Genomic DNA, 12,128 nt, shown 5'->3' on the forward strand with positions numbered 1-12,128 from the left:
GATATATATATATATATATATATATATATACAGTATATACTGTATATATATATACTATATACTATACCAACTGATATACCACAGTCTTGTGCTACAGGTTCAATAAAGAAAGACAAGTTACATAAGTTACAGTGATTTTATAACAGGAAGCTAGGGATGCAGGATATTATCGGCACACAGATATTATCGGATGATATTGGCTTATAAATTAAATATCGGCATTGACAGAATATGAAAAATTAAGCCGATATGCTTCGCCGATAAAAAGACGTGTTGATTATGTGTAGGCGTTCTGACATATGAGGGTGCACTCTCAAAGCCCTGGCAAAGACACCAGCTGTCTATAGGCTTACAGTATATCGATATTGGCTAAAATGACTTAAATATCAGCATATTGGCAAAAATGTAATATTGTGCATCACTACATGAAACTGTCAGGTCAAGGCACATTGTGAAGTGGAATGCCTAAAATCCCCACATGAATGAACAATTTATCTGACTATGTCACTATATTATAGTCATTTTACAATGGCTTTGAACGTGGCACATCCAATCAGAATTCAATATAGACCCTTTCATCGGACATGCGTGCACCTGACCACCAGTTAACTGCCGGTTTGTGTTTGGCTAATTTCTAATGATATAACTATTTATATTTTATTTTATTTATGTTCATATTAATTCATATGATTATTTTATTGTATAATCATTGTATTGAATAAAGAATTTGTTGAATTTTATTGTATGTTCATTTTATTAAATAAACAATTTGTTAAATGGGTCCTGTAGTTTTGACACATTTAGAGAAACCGTATGATACATTGACGTCTAGCGGTTGCGCTTGGTATCGCAGTCTAAATTCTAAATATTGGAGGGAAAAGTTTAGCCAAGTAACGGTTCTTCTCGGTTTCTTTTGATTGTTATCAGAAATAATCTACAGGCACTCTATTGTTTGTTAATGTGTACCGGAAGTTAAGCTGGGCTCACAAAAGTGTGCATGCGCAGTAACGTTTGTTTATGTTGTTAAGATGAAACCGTCTATAGGAAATATCCATAAAGAAGACTGACACAAAAAAGAAACATGCATTGCAATGCCCCATGAATCAAATCAGCCGTCAGAGGTGCTGGAGAATGTCCAAATGACGTCCTTTACCTCATTTCTGAAAATGACTGCAGGCAACCAGAAACTATTTGGCAATCTGCACTGTTTTGTGATTATGAAAAACTGTGTAAAGGCTGGAATACACTACATGACTTTTAAAATCTGAACATATTAAAAAAAAACTAGACATCACACACTTGCAGACATTTTAGAAGTTTCACGAGTTCGCCGTAGCAAATAATTAAAAAGGTGGCAGTTTAATTAAGCAGATAATATTGTATGCGTATTTGGCGTGTTGTCCGGGGAGAGGGCTCCCGACCCCGGAGCGCTCCTCCTTGTCCGGGGCGAGGGCTCTGATCTCGGTGTTTGCCCGAGCCCAGAGCACTTCCCCCAAAATATGCAATTAGTGCGTGACAGCAGCCAAGGCAGGGCGTTATTGGGCCCCCAAAATATAGCAGAGTTTAAGGCCGGTGGGTTGCTGGCCTTGGCTTGGAGTAAAGTCGCGGCTGAGGCAGATAGAGGCCCCTGCTGGGGAGACACTGCTGCGGCAGTAGGAAATACAGAGAAAGGCTCCTGCTGGAGCGACACTGCTGCGGCAGTGGGAAATACAGATAAAGGCCCCTGCTGGGGCGGCACTGCTGATGCAGTGGGAAATACAGATAAAGGCCCCTGCTGGGGCGGCACTGCTGCGGCGGTGGGAAATATAAGCTAAGGCCCCTGCTGGGGCGACACTGCTGCGGCAGTGGGAAATATAGGTAAATGCCCCTGCTGGGGTGACACTGCTGCGGCAGTGGGAAATACAGATAAAGGCCCCTGCTGGGGCGGCACTGCTGAGGCAGTGGGAAATACAGAGAAAGGCTCCTGCTGGAGCGACACCGCTGTGGCTGTGGGAAATACAGAGAAAGGCTCCTGCTGGGGCAACACTGCTGCAGCAGTGGGAAATACAGAGAAAGGCTCCTGCTGGAGCGACACCGCTGTGGCCGTGGGAAATATAGGTAAAGGCCCCTGCTGGGGCAACACTGCTGCAGCAGTGGGAAATACAGAGAAAGGCTCCTGCTGGAGCGACACCGCTGCGGCGGTGGGAAATATAGGTAAAGGCCCCTTCTGGGGTGACACTGCTGTGGCAGTGGGTTGCTGATACGGGTGGGAGGTTGGGAATGGACTGTATTAACGAGTTTGGTTGATGAGGGTTCGGTGTGCTTCTTTAATACGGGAACGGTCGGACCGAATGTAGCTCTTAAAGGCTTCTGAAGACCAGCGTTTGAATGGTTGTATTTGGTGCTGGGAGAGTTCTTGTTGGGCCGCTGTTGTAGCTGCTCCAATTCTGAAGGAGTGGCTGGAAAAGTTATCCGCTGGGATGCCTGATTGGAGCAAGACTGATTTAAAATGTTTTTGGAACGAAAAACGAGTGATGGGGCGGTTGGAGTCGTCTACGAAAAGTGGGTTAGATGGGATTGAGGTTTGTGTGCTTCTGAGCTGGAGGTAGGCTTGGAGAGTTTGGTATGGTTGGAGAGCTGATGGTAAATTAAAAATGTAAATTAGATGGCCTCTCTTTGTTTGGTCTGTTTTACTCTGTTTAATGAAGTAAGATATTGTATCGTGGTCGATCACGGAGAGATCTGAGACGGTGGGGTGGATATCTGGATTATATTTGGATGTGATGGTGAGTTCTGAACATCTGAGGAAACCAAAGAAAGCTAATGTGAACATAGCGTTGAGTGTGCGAGAGGTGTGGATGGAGTGGTAGCCTCGGCGTAGAGTGTTAATGCACTTAGTTAGGATTTAGAGTGTTATGGGTTTTCTGGGGTCCGGGCGGGAGGGGTGGGCTCTTTGGATGCCTTTGATGAGTATGGAGGTCTGTGAACTGGCTATTTGGGGTGAAAGTGATCCGAATATGAGTTTGTGGAAAAACTGTAATCCGCTCAGGTATCCTTTAATGGAACTGGCTTGGAGGTTTTTTGAAGTGTTTAGGTGAGAGATGAATGAAGTGATGGCTAGCATTGAAAAATCTGAAAATGTTAGGATGTATCTGGTGTGAAACGATTTGAAGCATTTCCAAGCTGTGAGGTATGATTGTAGGGTCCTGGGGGAGACGGAGTGGATGATGTGGTTGAGAGAGACGTCGAGGAGGGGCTTCAGTGGGTGGTTTAGGGGAATATTAGATCCGAATAGGGAGGTACTGGGGTGGGGGGGGCGTTGGTCCGTGTCTGGTGTCAGCTGCCTGAACTTCTGAAAAGCAAAACGGGTGAGAGAGTCAGCTATTTGGTTTTTTGACCCGGGAATGTGTTTTGCGGTAAAGATAAATTGGTCACACGCTGATATCCAAATTAGTCGTCTTATCAAAGGCGTTAGTGCCGGGGAATGGGAACAGCCTTTATTGATAAATAATTGGATATCGTCCGGGCGTAAAACCATGTCGTTGTAAAAAAAAGAGAGTCCGTTCCATTGTTTTAGGAAAGTTATCCACAAACTCAGCTCGTTGCGGCACGAGTTGGAAGGGCTCTAGACTAACTTTTTGCACTGGTTGCACTGGTGCGCCTAACTTTTTTTCTTAGATGCACCAGCACAAAAGTTAGGTGCACCCACATTTTCGACCGCATCGCATTTAACACCGCTGTTTTACCAGTTCACTTTTTTTTTAAATGGCTGTCCATATAGGCAAAATTGACTAGTAAATGATTAACTAACAATCTGATCAACATAAAGTTCTTTATTTGAAGCACAATTCTACAAGAAAGGTAAATTACTGAAAAAGTGTTAGTGCTTAAAGTGCTTCACTGAACTGAAATTTAAACTTAAAACATCTCAAGATAAATGGACCAGGGCTTGACATAACCTGGGAGGTTGATGGCTCCGTGTCAGAGCATTGCTTATGATTTTGGGACCGATCAGGCCTTAACTTAATATTATTCATGAAAAAGTTGTCAATCGTTCTTTTCATCTTCTCTCATCATCCGCGGATACATCCACTCTGTTTAACTGACGGACCTATAGGCTCCTCACCTCTCTGTCTGACTGCAGCACACGCATTTTCACACGTACACACCAGAGGTTGCGCTAGACTTTTTTATTGTCCGTCATTTTGACTGACGGGCTCGTAAAAATCCGTCATAATCTATTATTACCCGTCATTATGGTGCGAGATGGCGTTAGGTGGTAATTAGTATGTTCGTGACGTCATCATGCTGTACTTGCGTCTCGGAACTTGTTGTATTTTAATACAACTGAATGCCCAATAAAGCCGTTGTTGTTTATATTAATCTATATATTTAATATTTTAATGTTTATGTTCATATGTGATTCGATCTGGGAAAACCCAACAGGACAGACGGCCTTCAGATTTTTCCGTCACTGGTAAACATTTTTTGTCAGTGACAGAGAATTTTCGGTTAACGCGACCTCTGGTACACACACGTACAGGAAAATCTGGACCACGGCCAATCAGAGGGGGGTCCGCCCTTCACTATCTCTGATTGGTTTAGACCACAATATGGGCCTAATGTGTGTCTGTTGTTGAATCACAGGGAGACTTTCAGAGTCGCGGAGACTTTTTTTTCTCCCTTGAACGGCTGGTCGCACTGGTGCGACCTCAGATTTTTTCAGTCGCACCATTGAGAAATAAGGTCGAACTCTAGAGCCCTGGTTGGTCAGGGATATCTGATCCTCGAGTGCGTTGACGGAGGACGCGAGAGAGAGAAGGTGGGAGATGAAAGGGCGACCTTGCGGTATGATGCGTATGGAGAAATTTAGGTGGCCGAGAATAGACAGCAACTCGCGTTTGGAGCAGTGAGGATTGTTTACGAGGGAGGTGGCGACCAGAATAGTCCTCTCGATTTTCTCTTTGGATAGAGAAGCCTGGAATTTTAGATGAATCTAAATCGATGCCTAGAAATTCTACGGATGTGCTTGGTCCCGCGGTTTTTTCTTGTGCGAGAGGGATCCCGAGCTCTGTGAAAAGTTTTTGGACCGTTAGGAGGTGTGCGGCTAGAATGGAGTTGTGGGGAGATATTATTAGGAAATCGTCTAGCAAGTGGATGATATGGGGGATTGCGTAGTTGTTGGATAAAATCCAACAGATCGCATCTGACAGCATGTCGAAGATTTTTTGGGCTGCTTCGGCAGCCGAAGGACAGGTGGACGGAAAAATAGAATTTTTTGTTCCAGCGTATGCCGAATAAATGCCAAAAATCTGGGTGAATGGGCATTATTTTGAATTTGATTTTTGCTTCTTTAATCAGGGTTATGGCTTGGTCGATGTCGTGGTAGTGGAGAGAAAATTTGTCGAGTGGTATTAGGCTGTTGATGCTTGGAAATGCGGAGTTATGTGGTGATGAGAGGACAATTATTAAGCGTTTTTTACCCAAAAAATTTCTGGTTGCGATGCTTATGGGACTGATACGGAAAACGCCAAAGGGGGGTTCGGAAAATGGGTCTATCATGAAGTTTTCGTCGATTTCATTTTTGATTAGACAGTCGACTGTTTCTGGTTCGGCCAGAGTGGACTGGAGATTAGCGCAGATGATGCTCTCGGAAGGGAGGCTTTCGCCGCCGGGATTAAAGCCTTGTGTGAGACCGGACAATAAAAACTCTGTGAAATTAGTGTCAGGGTGTTGTGACGATTCGAGAGATAAGTGAGAAACATTCACTGGAGTCGAAAGGTAGTACCTGGCATTTTTATTTGCTCATTTGTGAACAGGGCATATATAGCGGGCGTGAGCGCCGCCACAAAAATCACACACATGCATGAAGCGGCATCGCTGCCTTGTGCACCTACTGTGATTGAAACTTAGACAAACCTGGTTATTGGTGTAGTGACGGTGGTTGGCTGGTGGTGCGGGATGGGTGCTCGTTGTGTGAGGGACGTAGCTGGTGGATTTTTTCTGCTGCGGCTCTGGACAGGGAGGAATGGAGGGGTTAATTGAAGGGCATGCTGTGGTGGAGTGAGTAAGGGATCTGCAGACTGCACAGGAGTTGTTGTGACAGCCTAGGAATATCCTGTTGTGGAGCTCGGTGTCTAGGGCCCCCCAGTAGGGACATTGGTTCCACTGGGCAACCCTGATTGCACATTTAGCGGAAAATAGCTTGTGGTAAGTGTAAAAGTGAGTGCCTCCGTAAGCCAGCGCGAGCTCAGCGACTATTGCGAGGTAGTCGCCGAGCTCGCTTCTCCTGTGTGGAAAAGCGGAGCATATGATTTCTATGTATCTGGTGAAAGCGATGGTGAACTCTGTGAATGATAATAGACGTGAGTGATTCTGTGAGGTGTTCTTTAAAGTGACTGAAAAATCTCCGCAATTTATTTGGCAGTCGGTGGGTGGCAGAGGAATTGGGGACATGAGGGAAAAAAGGTCGATATCCGCACCTGCTAGGATCTGGTCCCTGACGTTGCTGGCTACGGGAGGAGGTTCCAGGGCGGGAGCGTTCGGTGGGATGGTCATGGGTGTAGCGGAGTGGAGAGTAAATGTGGAACGAGAGCTGGATAGAGTGTTTGGGGGAAAAGGGGCAGCTGTCGGAGCCGCGTACGGAGGCAGCCTCATGCTTTGGGCGGCTCCGGAGCCTGTGGCAATAGGAAAATTAGTAGGAAGGGGAGGATATTGGAGTGTCTGGGCCTGCTCCTGTGCCGATAACGGAGGCAGCCTCACGCTATCATTTGGCAGTGGGGCTGCAGACCAGCGACCCGGGGGAAAAAAGAAAAAGGATGATAGACAGAGGATAGGGTTGGCAATGTTGTGTGTGTGTGCTCGTGCTGCCTTGGCGGCTGTGGACCGGCGTAGAGCCGGAAGAGGTGTTGGAATCCGATGATTCGGGAGAAGGTTGGTGGCTGGCGACGGCGTGGTCCGAGGCGAGGCCTAGGCTAGCCGAAGGCTTGCCTCTTTGGCTTGGGGATCGGTGCCTCTTCCTCGCAGTGGCTGGATTGGCCGTTCTTTCGGGGTGTTGGAGAGTTGCGCTGCGGGCCCGGCTGGTCTTGTCGTCTGCTTTTGGCTGTGGAGTTGATGTGGCTGGAGGTAATCCGAGCTTGCTAGAGGTGTACAAGCTGTACAGCTCGGCTTTGGTTGAATTCCGTGGAAAGGGGACGTCGGCGTTCTCTAAAGCCAGCCTTAGGCTTAGGACGGTCCACTTTCTCATTTCCAGAATCGAGCTGTGAGCTGAGGCGTAGGAGGAAGCCAGGGAAGCTGCCGGATCCCTGGATGGTGTAGGAGAGGATGTTTGATTACATCGCCCTCTCGGGGTGTAACGGGCAGTGCGGGAGAGCCGGCGGCCTCGTGGTGTCTCTGCGGTCTTGGCTGAGGCGTCTTGGCCGGCGCTGGTGCTGGTGCTTTGGGTGGCGGCTGGGTTTTCTGAAAGACCCTGAGCGGCTGAGGAGTCATCGGTGGCGTTAGCGTAAAGCTCGTTCTCTGACATGTTGCAAAACTGTAGAGTGAAGGAGGTAAGGTGATTTAACTATTTATAGAGTTTGCTCTTGATTTGATAGGACGGGAGACGTAATGGCTAATGGCTTGCAGCTGCGTAATTGTTTGCACGTGCTCCTCCTGAACTTTGTTAATAAAACATAATTTGCAGAGAAAAACAGGGCATCACACATTACGCGATAAAATCTGCAGACCATCACAGACTTTCTGCAACAAGTCCAGACTGGGCAAAATCTGAGCAAAAGTCTTGTAGTGTATTCCAGCCTTTAGAGAAAGATAGTGCTGAATGGTGTTATTCTATGTAACCATATAAAATTAATTTGCTAAATGCTTTCCAATCTCATTAAAAACTCTAATGTCCAGATAAAAGAATTTGAGAGCCTTAGTAACATTCACCTTAAATAAATAATAAAAATACATAAATGTAATTGTAGTGGACAACAATAGTTCAATTCAAAGAAAATTATACACACATATTAAATATGTAAACTGCTCTAACAGAAACAGTTGTTGAATAAAATGTATTTATGCCTGCATATATTACCTGCATCTTTATATCCGTGCTCTATCAATACTCCTCACTACAGTACATGTACATCAACCTTTCATGAGCCTCTGAAAACAAAACAATGAAGTGTCTGCCATGCCTGGAATACTAATGCCAACGCAGCCAATCTACCTCATGGAACAGGCTGCAGCATTTAGCATTCAAAATATGTTAATTTATACAGCGGCCATGTCTGTAATATATGGTAATATAAACGCAAACTTTTATGACCATAGGACCACAGCCAACTATCTGGTCACCTGTCAGTTCAATTGTATATGTGATGTTTCCTTCTTCTAGCTTTGAGACAACGGTTGCTTTGGCACTATTGGAATATCGCTTAATAAAAGTAATGACACAGAATAAATCCACTATCAATGCTGTCAGTGTTTCACAACTGGAGGGTCATGACGCAAATATAGATTGCAGGTTTGTGCAGATCAGGTAAAGACAATGCTGATGGCTAAATTGACCCCAAAGTCTATGTGACTATCTCTACTATATTTTGGCACATCTGTCACTTGGTATAAACTGGCTAAACTTAAGTAAGGTTTCTTTATATCTCTACTTGAGAATTGTAGTTTTAAAGTAAATAGGCTGTATATGTGGGGTCTTTATACGTCATGACCATTGCATACTTTTACCTTTTAGTTGCTTTGCGTATTGCAACATGCCAACATGCCATTAATGAAACTGGTGGAAAAAAGGAAGAATTATAAAAATGTCTTAAAAGCTGTAACCCTGACATTGTTGGTGTCAAGACAGCCCCAAGACAGCATTAACCTCCTACCCTGTTTCACTCATACCACACTGACATTTTCAGAATTGGTGGAACATTCCTTTAATGACCAGTGTTCATGTAATATGTTTTAGCTCAAGAAACCTAAGATGTTCACTTCAAGACACTGAACGCATGGGACCCAATTAGAAAAATGATACAGGGGACCAGACCCCTGTATTGAGGCATATCTGTATATATTTTATGAAATCGACAACATGTTTGGTGGGAATGTGAGAAATGCACTGTTTATGAAACAGGATAAGTAAGGAGGTGCAAAGTCGGACTTTCTGTAAAACAGCATTGGGGCAGACGGATATGATGTTTGAAACCAGACTAAAACAGCAGACAGTTAATAGTTTTGACAGCAGGCAGATCTTTTAGCGCCATAATGTGTCCAACACTAATAGTAGCCGTGTGCTTCAATGAGGGTGTATTCCCTCCAGTTATTAGGAATCATCCAGGCAGACAGCACATGACTTTACTCGCAATGAGAAAAGCTGTTAAAAAAGTGCTGGAGGGTGTCTAAAGCCTATAAATGTTGCCAAAAATTCCAACAGTTCTTGTTCAGTGTTGACTGCTTGTCAAAATTCTGATCATTTTCTCCACTTGCTCCCCTATGGAGGGCAACTGAACTCTTTCCCATCTTAAACAAAAAGTGGTGTTGTCTATTGTAGTGAAGCCTGAGCTGATCCTGGACAGGTTTAAAACAGTCGAACATAGAAAAAAATATTGTATATATTGCTACATTCATGCTATGTGATGTACCATCCCATGACTGTTTAACATGTTCCCATTGATACAAGCAACACACAAGGCTTTCAATAATATTAAAGGCTTCAAATCTAATAAACAAATAAAGTGACTTAATGGCATACCGAAAATTAGCTGAATAGTGGAAAAGTGTGGAAATCCATCCATTTGACCTGTAAATACCTGAGGTCCTGAGAACAAGCTGCACAAGAACAAGTGAAAATTGGCCTTTAAAAGCTTATTCACTTGCTTCAGAGCAACCAGTATTTGAGATGTTGGCAATGACCAAATCAGTTTTTACATCTCTGCAAGTTATTCTAAACACCATTCAAAACCAAAACAGAATTTTGTGTTTAACTATTTCGGTTAGTCAACCAACCTTTCCAATCCAGTGTTAACCTTGTGAAAATCCAGTACATAATAATTCAAAATGCAATCCATATGTAAAAAAACAAATCACGTCATTGGCCCAAAATGTGTTTGGAAGGTGCAGAGACAGACAGTAGCTATAACGTCAGCGGAGTTTACAAAGTAAATGTGTGGGGGGATCTTGTTTTCAAACGTAGTAGCTGATCTGTTAAAGCTCCTGTCTTGATCCCAAGGTTCACACCCACGTATGTTCCCAAGACATTATAATGCAATGGAAAACGTATCTGGAGTTATTAATGTAACTACATTTGAAAATATATAAGCTTAACTTAGTACCTTATTACCACATGTGGTGGTGTAGTCTAACTGGTAAAGGCTGGTGATAAATGAAAGCTCGCCATCCACGCCACATGCGCAAACTATCATTTTTAGCAATGCACTTAAGTTATAGGGGACAGTTTCAGCGCGTAATAAAGATTCTGTAATACGAATATACGAGTACCTTCGCTCCCGTAGACTGACTTTATGATCTCGTCGGCGTCTACCCTCTCTTCATGGGAGTTCAAAACAGCGTGATCTATTATGTGGTACTCGGATAGGACCGTATAAACCCCCTCCATCGTAAAGTAACAGTTCCTCTCATCTTTGTCGTCATCGTAAATCAAATACGCACTTCTCCAGTCGAAGTGTCCGAACATCGCCTGGAAGGTCTCCGCCATTTTCAGGTAAGTTGGAGCGATTCGCGTGAGATGCGAGTACTCGCTGTTTTTGGTGGTGAAGCCGGTGGCCAGAGCACCTGCCGAGATCACCGGGATGTTCCAGTGCGATGCCACTCTCACCACCGGCGCGGCCGAATACTCGCACACCGGACCGAGGATCAGGTCGGGACGCTCGTCTCTCTGCTTGTCCACCAGCCCGAACAGAGCATCCATCCCGCACGCCGAGTTCTCATAGAGCACATTGAATTTCAATCCCGCAAAGAGATCTCCTTTGCCAAGGGTCTTTCTCGCATACTCAATAGCCGGGAAAACTCTCTGGTATGAGAACAGGTATGAGTTATTGAGAGGCAATATGACCAGCACGTCGATGTTCTCATTCAGTGCACTTGTCCTGCCAGGCATCATGAGTGCTACCCAAATGGACAGACAGAGTGACACGAAACATGACATGTCGCCTCTTCAAAATGTTCAGTGTACTAAGTGAGTCAAAGCTTTTTGGTGAGTCAAAAGCTTTTTGGAAGTTTTTGTCGGTCTCCCAAAGTAAATGGTTATTTCAATTAAGACGTATCCTTAATTTAACTTAGTATGTCTCAATCCCACTCTTTCTATGAATAAGTGAGTTGTGTCGTGTGTGTGCTCCTGCAAGTCTCTCCAGGACACTCTTCCCGTGTTTGGAGTCTTCTCTAGGTCTCTAACTCTCCTCTTCCCAGTGTAATTACTCTTGTTAAGATGTGTGAAGTGTGCGGCTGCTCACCACACACGCTGCAGTTGAGCAGGAATTTTGAAGCATCCTTTCATTATTATTCCTGCGTCATCTGTGCGCAGACCACCTCCCCCTTAAAGCTACAGCGTCAGTTCGGTCTGGAAATCATCAAATTACACTGTTGCTTGCGGTCTGATTAGATAACTATTTATTCAGTTTATACTTAAAATGAAAAAGATTTTTAAATGAGTTTATGGCAGTTCTTCAGTGTTGCAGCTATTGATGCTATTTTATATGCTAGTGTTGTTAACTGTTTTTAATGCATATATTATAATAACCTCGATCTTGATTCGTGTTTTTTTTCCTTTTAGAGGATGAAAATAAGATTTTAACTTTCTACACATTTTTTCTCTTGAGTGGACATCTGAAGAGGAGACATTGTATAGGATGCACTAGTGTCCCCCTGTAGTGGTTGATGTACAACCATTTGAAACACATTTTACAATGAAGAAATGGCTTTTTGAAAGCTTTCCACTGTAGTGACCCCTGTGTCTGAAATAGTATTTTTTTTACAGATCTATGAATTTATGTTAGTTTTGATTTGCCTTGAAAGTTGCCAAAAGGGAGGGTGTATCTTTCACTCACAGGCAAATGCAACTTTGTGTCTGATACTAGACAGAGAATGTCCCTTCCCAAATTCTTTCCCTGAAATCTATCAAGCTGCAAACCCAGACGTAAACTAAGGCCATT

The 12,128-nt window shown here is 44.1% G+C and overlaps 1 protein-coding gene across 4 annotated transcripts in view; it reads right to left on the reverse strand.

Annotated features, from left to right (window-relative positions):
* The window catches only part of npr3 (natriuretic peptide receptor 3), a 32,861-nt gene extending 21,438 nt beyond the window's left edge, over positions 1 to 11,423 (reverse strand). For all 4 annotated transcript variants that reach the window (XM_057320972.1, XM_057320962.1, XM_057320953.1 and 1 more), the window contains exon 1: positions 10,459 to 11,423. In XM_057320972.1, coding sequence (XP_057176955.1) covers positions 10,459 to 11,125 — 667 coding nt within the window. In that variant the 5' untranslated portion in view covers positions 11,126 to 11,423. The remainder of the gene's footprint in view (positions 1 to 10,458) is intronic.
* Positions 11,424 to 12,128: the final 705 nt, after the last annotated feature.

The sequence above is a fragment of the Triplophysa rosa genome, linkage group LG2 (assembly GCF_024868665.1).
Source record: "Triplophysa rosa linkage group LG2, Trosa_1v2, whole genome shotgun sequence".
NCBI classification, from domain to species: Eukaryota; Metazoa; Chordata; class Actinopteri; order Cypriniformes; family Nemacheilidae; genus Triplophysa; species Triplophysa rosa.